General features: G+C 45.9%; 1 protein-coding gene across 1 annotated transcript in view; it reads right to left on the minus strand.

The window, feature by feature from the left end:
• ST8SIA1 (ST8 alpha-N-acetyl-neuraminide alpha-2,8-sialyltransferase 1) overlaps window positions 1-3,864 on the minus strand; it is an 82,611-nt gene extending 78,747 nt beyond the window's left edge. The window contains exon 1 of the mRNA XM_089689139.1: window positions 3,394-3,864. Coding sequence (XP_089545265.1) covers window positions 3,394-3,578 — 185 coding nt within the window. The 5' untranslated portion in view covers window positions 3,579-3,864. The remainder of the gene's footprint in view (window positions 1-3,393) is intronic.
• Window positions 3,865-11,310: the final 7,446 nt, after the last annotated feature.

The raw sequence follows: 11,310 nt of genomic DNA on the forward strand, positions 1-11,310 counted from the left end.
CCAAAGAGTTTTTTAAGGGAAAGAAGTGGAATGTTCTGCAATGGCCAAGTCAATCACCTGACCTGAATCCGATTGAGCATGCATTTCACTTGCTGAAGACAAAACTGAAGGGAAAATGCCCCAAGAACAAGCAGGAACTGAAGACAGTTGCAGTAGAGGCCTGGCAGAGCATCACCAGGGATGAAACCCAGCGTCTGGTGATGTCTATGCGTTCCAGACTTCAGGCTGTAATTGACAGCAAAGGATTTGCAACCAAGTATTAAAAAGTGAAAGTTTGATTTATGATTATTATTCTGTCCCATTACTTTTGGTCCCTTAACAAGTGGGAGGCACATATGCAAACTGTTGTAATTCCTACACCGTTCACCTGATTTGGATGTAAATACCCTCAAATTAAAGCTGACAGTCTGCAGTTAAAGCACATCTTGTTCGTTTCATTTCAAATCCATTGTGGTGATGTATAGAGGCAAAAATGTTAGAATTGTGTCGATGTCCCAATATTTATGGACCTGACTGTAGTTGGGAGTATGATGAGAAATTATGGTAGATGGTGAGAGTAACAGGGGGGCATATAACAGAGAAAGGGGTCTATACATAGAAATACTTCTTTCATTAGAATTCTGGTGTGGAGGGTATAGTTGGGGGTATGATGAGGAAACATGGTAGATGGTGACAGTAACATGGGGACATATAACAGAGAAAGGGGTCTATACAGAGAAATTCTTCTTGCATTAGAATTCTGGTGTGGAGGGTATAGTTGGGGGTATGATGAGGAAATATGGTAGATGGTGACAGTAACATGGGGACATATAACAGAGAAAGGGGTCTATACAGAGAAATTCTTCTTGCATTAGAATTCTGGTGTGGAGGGTATAGTTGGGGGTATGATGAGGAAATATGGTAGATGGTGACAGTAACATGGGGACATATAACAGAGAAAAAGGTCTATACAGGGAGATTCTTCTTGCATTAGAATTCTGGTGTGGAGGGTATAGTTGGGGTATGATGAGGAAATATGGTAGATGGTGACAGTAACATGGGGACATATAACAGAGAAAGGGGTCTATACATAGAAATACTTCTTTCATTAGAATTCTGGTGTGGAGGGTATAGTTGGGGGTATGATGAGGAAATATGGTAGATGGTGACAGTAACATGGGGACATATAACAGAGAAAAAGGTCTATACAGGGAGATTCTTCTTGCATTAGAATTCTGGTGTGGAGGGTATAGTTGGGGTATGATGAGGAAATATGGTAGATAGTGACAGTAACAAGGGGACATATAACAGAGAAAGGGGTCTATACAAAGGAAGAAAACACTACACAAAGAGAGAGTAGTGATGGTATATTCAGTAGTGAGCTGGATATACAGAATAGAGAGGGTTATATAATACATATGGGGGCACTTGAGTCTGGAAATCTAACAGTTCATCATCCATTGCTGAGATTGCTCAGTGTGGTGGGGTAAAAGGAGGCTATTACAGTGCAAAATGGCTGGTGTTGGGATATGTAGAATAGAGGGGGCATATACAGTACAGGGGGTATATAATTCATACAGACTACAGCGCAGTGCCAAAATGGTTAACACTTCTGCCTGGCATAACTAGGGTCGTTGATTCAAATCCCAACCACGGCACCACCTGCCTGGAGTTTGCATGTTCTCCCTGTGCCTGTGTGGGTTTCCTCTGGGTACTCTGGTTTCCTCCCACACTCCAAAGACATGCTGGTAGGTTAATTGGCTCCTGTCTAAATTTGTGTATGTATGAATGTAAGTTAGGGACCTTAGATTGTATGCCCCTAAAGGATTAGGGACTGATGAGAATGTACAATATATATGTAAAGTACCTGAAATAATAATAATTAACATAAATTAGGGCTTATATATGGGGTATACAGGGTAAAATGGGTATATATTATATACAGAAGTACCTGAAACTGACTGACTTGATTTAGCTCCTCCTCTATACTGACAGCTGGCTCAGTATAACTGGTGGTATATATATTTGTGGGGTATGATTGTATGATTGGAGTATATACAGTTGAAGTCGAGTATGTAGAGGGCAGTATATAGAGTTGTAGTTGCATAGCACATACTACCAAAGTAGGTAATAATCACCCAGGCAATGTAAATGTACATTGCCTGGGTGATTATTACCTACTTTGGCAGTATGTGCTATGCAACTACTACTTTTTGTTTTCTGCATTATGCTAGGGTTACACCCACACCTTTATTATTAGGTGAGTCTTTGAGCTTAATATAAGATTACCCCAACTATCTTTGGTGGTATTCCCCCATTTTTTTCTGCAGTATATAGAGTATCAAAGGTATATAGGATATCAGGCCTCCCCTGGTTCTTCTTCTTTGACATGGGTTGGTTCAGCGTTGGGGGTATACACTGAGGTATATATGGTAGTGGGTGTAATGATGGGGTACATATTGTCAGGAAGTATACAGTATGAAAAGAAAGGGAATATTTACTACACGTGGTGTACCTGAGGCTGGCACCCTTGGTCCTATTGCTGTACCATACAGGACCAGGGATCTAGAAAAAAACTCATAAAAACCTGGTTTCGACTCTATACCCCACTGTTCATCTCCTAATGCCAACATATGAAACAAGGGAGAAAAAAAAACAAAGAGAATTAAGTAAAGAAAAAAACAAATGACAATCAATTCAATTGGTGTTTGTATTCTTTACTTCATTCTCTTTTTTGTTTACTCTCCCGTGTTTGATAGGTTGACATAGGAGATGATGAGTGGAGGACAGAGGAGAAACCAGGTTTTTATGAGTTTTATCAAGATCTATAAATGAGTACCAGTGACGTGTTTCGTGGCTGATGTAAAGTACACATGTATTGGGGGGTGTTGAGGTTTTGTACCTCAATGTGCAGGAGTATATATGGTATAAAGGGATATATATATAGATATATATAATGGAAGAGTATGCCTAGGGTATCAGAGGTGTACAGACAAGGTATATATGATGGGGATATATGTGGTGTAAGGGACAGTGAGGGGTCGTGGAGTATATATGATTGAGGTATATACAGTGTGGCCAGTGATGGGTATACATTTGGTAGAGAGGCCATGGGGGTATATAGGATGGAGGTAGCAGTGATGGGCATATATGGTACAGAGACAATGGGGTGTATATGAACTTCAGGGGTATATATGATGGAGATATATATTGGAGGTGAAAGTGATGGGTGTTTATGATATAATGTGGTATGGGGGTATATATGATATAAGGGGGATGGGGGATATATATGATATAAGGGGGATGGGGGATATAGATGACACAGGGTTTGGAGGTATACAAGAGGGGTATGTATTTTGGGGGTGGCAGTGATGGGGGGTATACATATATATATGTGATAAGAGGGGGGAGTACCTGAAGCTGGCGGTCTGGGTGCCGTTCCTCCGCCATCCCCGGGGTTCCCGCAGCACCTCCCGCAGGACGGTCTTGTGGTCGGGGCTCCGTTCGGTCGGGTAGATGAAGATCCAGCACAGGACGGACACGGTGAGGGCAGAGGCGCCCAGCGGGCAACGGCTCCGGGGGCATTTCCAGCACAGCATCGTCCTTCACATGGCCGGAGCCGGGGGCCCCCAGGGCCCTAACAGTGTGCTGTGTGCTGCCGGCTCTGCAGCCTCTCCATCCTCCTCCGAGAGTCCCCCTCCTCCCGCTGCAGCGCCGCCTCCCAGCTCGTCTGTCCGTCCGGCCGGCTGTCTGTCAGCTGCCTATTGTGCTGAGTGAGAGGGGGAGAGGAGGATCGCCGACAGATCACCCCAGGGGACCCTAATTATTACCGGCACTGATTGGACTGCCGCCCTCACCACCAACGTCCTCAGCACACAGCCCACCCATATATTACCTCCTCTCAGTGCCCCCCAGTATACAGAGCTCCCTCACTGCCCCCCAGTATACAGAGCTCCCTCCTCTCAGTGCCCCCAGTATACAGAGCTCCCTCCTCTCAGCGCCCCCCAGTATACAGAGCTCCCTCAGTGTCCCCCCATAAACAGAGCTTCTTCCTCTCAGTGCCCCCCAGTATACAGAGCTCCCTCCTCTCAGTGCCCCCCAGTATACAGAGCTCCCTCAGTGTCCCCCCATAAACAGAGCTCCCTCCTCTCAGTGTCCCCCAGTATACAGAGCTCTCTCAGTGCCCCCATATACCGAGCTTCTTCCTCTCAGTGCCCCCCAGTATACAGAGCTTCCTCAGTGCCCCCCAGTATACAGAGCTCTCTCAGTGCCCCCATATACCGAGCTTCTTCCTCTCAGTGCCCCCCAGTATACAGAGCTCCCTCAGTGCCCCCCAGTATACAGAGCTCTCTCAGTGCCCCCATATACCGAGCTTCTTCCTCTCTGCCCCCCAGTATACAGAGCTCTCTCCTCAGTGCCCCCCAGTATACAGAGCTCTCTCAGTGCCCCCCCCATATACCGAGCTTCTTCCTCTCAGTGCCCCCCAGTATACAGAGCTCCCTCAGTGCTCCCCCATATACCGAGCTTCTTCCTCTCAGTGCCCCCCAGTATACAGAGCTCCCTCCTCTCTGTGCCCCCCAGTGTACAGAGCTCCCTCCTCTCAGTGCCCCCCAGTATACAGAGCTCCCTCAGTGCCCCCCATATACCAAGCTTCTTCCTCTCAGTGCCCCCCAGTATACAGAGCTCCCTCCTCTCAGTGCCCCCCCCAGTATACAGAGCTCCCTCAGTGTCCCCCATATACCGAGCTTCTTCCTCTCAGTGACCCCCAGTATACAGAGCTCCCTCAATGCCCCCCCCTATATACCAAGCTCTCTCCTCTCAGTGCCTCCCCCCAATATACAGAGCTCCCTCAGTGCCCCCTCGTATACCAAGCTCCCTCCTCTCAATGCCCCCAATATACCGAGTTCCCTCAGCGCCCCCCAATATACCGGACTCCCTCCTCTCAGTGTCCCCCAATATACATAGATCCCACAGTGCCCCCCCCCATATACCGAGCTCCCTCCTCTCAGTGCCCTCCAATATACAGAGCTCCCTCAGTGCCCTCTACATACCGAGCTCCCTCCTCTCAGTGGCCCCAGTATACCGAGCTCCCTCTTCTCAGTGCCCCCCAATATACAGAGCTCCCTCCTCTCAGTGCCCCCCGATGTTCCAGCTCCCTCTCAGTGCCCTCCAATATACCGAGCTCCCTCCTCTCAGTGCCCCCCAATTTACCGAGCTCCCTCCTCTCAGTCACCCCAATATACCAAGCTCCCTCTTCTCAGTGTCCCCCAATATACTGAGCTCCCTCCTCTCAGTTCCCCCCAATATACCCAGCTTCATCCCCTTAGTGCCCACCAATATATTGAGCTCCCTTCTCTCAGTACTCCCCAATACACAGAGCTCCCTCCCCTTAGTTCCCTCCCAATATACCCAGATTCACCCCCTTAGTGCCCAACCAATATATTGAGCTCCCTCCTCTCAGTGCTCCCCAATATACCTAGCTTCCTCCTCTCAATGTCCCTCAATATACAGAACCCCCTACTCTCAGTGCCCCCCAATATATAGAGCTCCCTCCTCTCAGTGCCCTCCAATATACAGAGCTCCCTCCTCTCAGTGCCCCCCAATATACGGAGCTCCCTCCTCTCAATACTCTCACCCTCTACACAGAGCACTCCATTATACAGAACTCCCTCCTCTTGGTTCTCCTATCCTTCTCTCTACAGACCCCTACTTAATGTAGAGAGCCCCCTCTTTTCAACACTTCCATTCTTTACAAAGAGTCCCTTTATCTTGAGACCCCCCCCCCCACACACACAAAATACAGGTTCTTCCTCTTCTCAGCACTTCCGTATTGTACATGAAAACACCCAATATGCAGGGAACCTCTCTCTCTCTCACCCTGTACACAGAACACCCCCTCCCCATCAATATACAGAGCCTCCAATATACAGAGCTCCCTCTAATAAGTACTCCCATTCTCCACACAGAGTCCCCTCCACCCTGTACTCCCATCCTCTACACAGAGGCCTCCCCCCTCCTAAATATTGATTCCCCTGCTCTCAGTACTCCCATCTTCTACACAGACTCTCCCACCCTCCAGTATTCAGAGCCCTGTCCTCTCTGTACTCCCACAGTACTCCCGTCCCCTACACAGAGTCCCCCCTATATACAGACCCCCACCTCACTATACTCCCAACTTCCCCACAGTCACCCCCCCCCCCCCATATGCAAAGTAAATTTCTGCTTGATACTCACTAATGCCATCTCTTACAGAGAGCCCCCCCAATATACAAAGCACCCCTTTGCTCAATACTCCCCATCCTCTACATGCAAGGCCCCACCGTTCCTCTTTTTAGTATTCCTACTATCAACTACTCACATCCGTTCCACCATATTCACTCAGAGATCCCTCCGTATTTACACAGAGACTCTCCCCTGTATTTGCCCGGCACCCAGAGACCCCTCTGTAATCACCCAATGACCTTCCCCATTATTCACCCAGAGAAATGTCTCTATATTTGACCAGAGATTCTCTCCTGTATTCACCCAGAGATCCCTCTTTATTCACTCAGTGTCCCTTTCCTATGTTTACCCAATGACTCTCCCCTGTATTCACCAGGAGACCCCTGTCTATTCACCCAGAGACCCTCTCTTGTATTCACCCGGAGACCTCCCTCTATTTGCCCAGGAACCCTCTCTTGTATTCACACAACAACTCATCTCTATTTTCACCCAGAGACCCTCTCTTGTATTCACCCAGAGACTCCTTTCTATTGACCCAGAGACCATGCTTGTATTTACCCAGAGGCCCTATTCTGTATTCATCCAGAGACCTTTCCTGTTTTCACCATGAGACTGTTCCCTGTATTTACACAGAGACCCCTCTGTATTCACCCAGAGACCTCCCTCTATTTGCCCAGGGACCCTCTCCTGTATTCACACAGTGACTCCTCTCTATTCACACAGTCACTCCTCTCTATTCACCAAGAGACCCTCTCTTGTATTCACCCAGATACTCCTCTCTATTGACCCAGAGACCATGCTTGTATTTACCCAGAGGCCCTATTCTGTATTCACCCATAGACCTTTCCTGTTTTCACCATGAGACTGTTCCCTGTATTTACACAGAGACCCCTCTGTATTCACCCAGAGACCTCCCGTTATTTGCCCAGGGACCCTCTCCTGTATTCACACAGTGACTCCTCTCTATTCACCAAGAGACCCTCTCTTGTATTCACCCAGATACTCCTCTCTATTGACCCAGAAACCATGCTTGTATTTACCCAGAGGCCCTACTCTGTATTCACCCAGAGACCTTTCCTGTTTTCACTCAGAGACCTTCTCTGTTTTCACCATGAGAGTGTTCCCTGTATTTACACAGAGACCCCTCTGTATTCACCCAGAGACCTCTCTCTATTTGCCCAGGGACCCTCTCCTGTATTCACACAGTGACTCCTCTCTAGTCACCAATAGACCCTCTCCTGTATTCACCCAAAGACTCCTTTCTATTGACCCAGAGACCATGCTTGTATTTACCCAGAGACCCTACTCTGTATTCACCCAGAGACCGTTCCTGTTTTCCCCATGAGACCATTCCCTGTATTTACACAGAGACCCCTTTGTATTCACCCAGAGACCTCCCGCTATTTGCCCAGGGACCTTCTCCTGTATTCACCCAAAGACCTCCCTCTATTCACCCAGAGACCCTTTCCTGTATTCATCCAGAAAGCCCGCTGTACTCACCCAGCGACTCTTGACAGACCTTCCCATGTATCTACACTTAAGGACCCCTTCTATATTTACCCAGAGATTCTCCCAGTGTATTCCACCCAGGGACCCCCATATTCACCAAAAAATATCTCCCCTTCCCATATTGACGCAAAGTCCCCCTTGTATTCACCTAGATATCATCCTCTTGAATTCACCCAGAGATGCTCTACTCCCGTATTCACACAGGGATTCCCCCTTTGTATGCCTTTAAGAACCCGCTTAGTGATTATATACAAAGAATACCCTTTGACTGAATTTTGACCCTACAGCTAGTCGATATTAATATTTGGTCACCTTTAACAGGACATTTTCTGTAATGTGGAATATATTTTGTAGCTTATTTAGCAGATAAATTCACCTTTTGAGAAAAAATAATAAATGTACATTTTATTGCAGGTTTCTTGTTGCAGGAGCCTGGAAAGCATTGCGCCAACGATCAATAGATCTCTGATGCCATGCAGGTCTCCTGCAGATCTGTCAGTATATCTGCTTGCCGCGGCATACGGGATGTACGGGTAAGCAGATATACTGTCAGGAAAACTCACTGAACTACCACGGCTCTCACAGCAACATGGAAGTTTATTGAGAACTACAAACTGACAGCTGCTAAGGCTGCTGGGACTTGTAGTTCTCTCATTCACAGAATACTGTGAATGAGTGACGTGACCAGGTGGGTGGAGCCCGAGGAGCGGGGCCGGCCTTTTCATAACATGTTACATCCTGAATATGGGTGTACTATGTAACATGCTATGAAAGGTGAACTTATCCTTTTAGAGTTCTATTGAGTGTTAGTAAACATACCCCCATGAAGGAAAAAACATCCATGTATGTTTCTTCATGGATGGACCATAAGCAGGGGTGGACTGACAACTCATGGGGCCCCCAGGCAATAGGGGATCATGGGGCCCCTGTGTCCTTGCCCAAACTCGAAAAAGCCTATTAAAAAGGTACCAGGGGTATCTCATGGGGCCCCCTACTGACCCCAGGCCCTCAAGCAGTGCCCGAGTTTCCAAATGGTCAGTCCGCCCCTGACCATAAGCAATGTGTTTTTTAAATATCTTTTTTTTACTCGTATTTTTTTTTTTTTTAGACATCTGTGCAATAATAGATTGTAAGCTCGAAAGAGCAGGGCCCTCGATCCCCTCATGTTTTGCATTGTATTGGTATTGTTCTGTCACATGTTCTGTCCCCCTTTGTAATGTACAGCGCTGAGCGAACTATTGGCGCTTTATAAATACTGTATAATAATAATAATAATAATAATAATAATGATGATGAATTTAATTTTTAGACCTCATGTACACTGGGTGTTAAAAAAACACCAGTTTTAGGAGCCTTTAACTTTTTTTCCTGCCTCTAAACGCCCCTTGAGGTTAGCCTGTGTCCAGACATGTACAAGTATTTAGAGGCAGAAAAAAACGCTTCCAGTGCATTGATGAGCAGCAGCGTTTTGGCAGAAAAAATTCTTGATATGCCAAAACGCGTCTAAGCACACATTAAAGCTAGGCGCGTTTAGCGCTTGAGAGTTAATTCATTTCTATGGCCAGAATAAATTATTATTCTGGCCAATGAAATGAATTAAGCGCTAAGTAACTGATTCGCCTAAACGCATTTACACCGTGTTCCAAATTATTATGCAAATTCTATTTAAATGTCACAAAGATTAAATATTTTGATTTTCAGTTTAACTCATGGATGGCATTGTGTGTCAGGGCTCTTTTGATCACTGAAAACAATCTTGGACACCTGTGATAATTAGATTGGCAGGTGAGCCCAATTTAAGGAAAAACTACTAGAGGGTGTTCCACATTATTAAGCAGAGCACCATTTTCAAGCAATATGGGGAAGAAAAAGGATCTCTCTGCTGCTGAAAAGAGTGAAATAGTTCAATGCCTTGGACGAGGTATGAAAACATTAGATATTTCACAAAAACTTAAGCGTGATCATCGCACTATTAAGAGATTTGTGGCTGATTCAGAGCACAGACGGGTTCGTGCAGATAAAGGCACATTGAGGAAGATTTCTGCCAGATCCATGCATCGGATCAAGAGAGCAGCTGCTAAAATACCATTACATAGCAGCAAACAGATATTTGAAGCTGCTGGTGCCTCTGGAGTCCCACGGACATCAAGGTGTAGAGTCCTCCAGAGTCTTGTAACTGTGCATAAACCTTCTATTCGGCCACCACTAACCAATGCTCACAAGCAGAAACGGCTGCACTGGGCAGAAAAATACATGAAGACTAATTTTCAAACAGTCCTGTTCACTGATGAGTGCCGTGCAACCCTGGATGGTCCAGATGGATAGAGTAGTGGATGGTTGGTGGACGGCCACCCTGTTCCAACAAGGCTGCAACGTCAGCAAGGCTGTGGTGGAGTCATGTTTTGGGCCAGAATCATGGGAACAGAGCTGGTCAGCCCCTTTAGGGGCCCCGAAGGTGTAAAGATGACCTCTGCAAAGTATGTGGAGTTTATGACTGACCACTTTCTTCCCTGGTACAGAATAAAATCATCTTCATGCATGACAATGCACCATCTCATGCTGCAAATAATACCTCTGCATCAATGGCTGTTATGGGGATAAAAGGAGAGAAAGTCATGGTGTGGCCTCCATCCTCCCCTGACCTCAATCCTATTAAGGACCTTTGGAGCATCCTCAAGCAAAAGATCTATGAGGGTGGGAGGTAATTTACATCCAAACAGTAGCTCTGGGAGGCTATTCTGACATCTTGCAAACAAATTCAAGCAGAAACTGTCCAAAAACTCACAGGTTCAATGGATGCAAGACTTGTGAAGCTGCTACCAAATAAGGGGTCCTATGTTACAATGTAACGTGACCTGTTAAAATGTTTAAAAAGTTAAAATGTTGTTAAAAGTTTGATTGAAATAGCTTTTGATTTCACAAAATATGCTGCAAACACAACAGATAACAATTTTCAGTTCTTTACAACCTATAAAGTGTTTTGAAACTTACTGTGCGTAATAATTTGGAACAGTGCATTGGAAGTGTTTTATGTTTAAAAAAAATACTGTTATCATTAGGAGGTTTGTTCAATAAAATGTGAATTGTACTCTTAATAGTTGATAACATGAGAATTATGCTGACTGTTATTTACATCAATTATTTAGGTAAATGAGAAAAATATAATTTGCATAATCTTTTGGAACACGGTGTACAAAAACACAGCTTTAGGCGCATTTTTAACCAGTTGCCCTCCACCCTATAGCAGAAATACAGGGCAGTAGGTATATGTAATTTGCATTTCCAGGTAGGGGGCGTGTACGCCACCCTACCTGCGCTGCATTGGCGGCTACGGATGTCAATCACTGGGTTCCGGCCGGCACCTGGAGATCGCCGAGAAAGAGTTGCCAGGGAGAGATCTGTGTGTAAATAACACAGGTGTCTCTCATGCCAGAAATAACATGCTGCTGTGTATTTCTCTTCCAAGATGAACCAATTACACGCTATCACTTTGCATCTGATATTCCTTTATTCTTATTTCTGCAGCATGTATGTATGTATACTGTATAACTGTATGTGTATATGCATATGCTGCTGTGTATTTCTCTTCACAGCTGAGAA

The sequence above is a fragment of the Staurois parvus genome, unplaced genomic scaffold, assembly GCF_062004578.1.
Source record: "Staurois parvus isolate SC_StPar_1 unplaced genomic scaffold, SC_StPar_1.0 ptg000469l, whole genome shotgun sequence".
Taxonomy (NCBI): Eukaryota; Metazoa; Chordata; class Amphibia; order Anura; family Ranidae; genus Staurois; species Staurois parvus.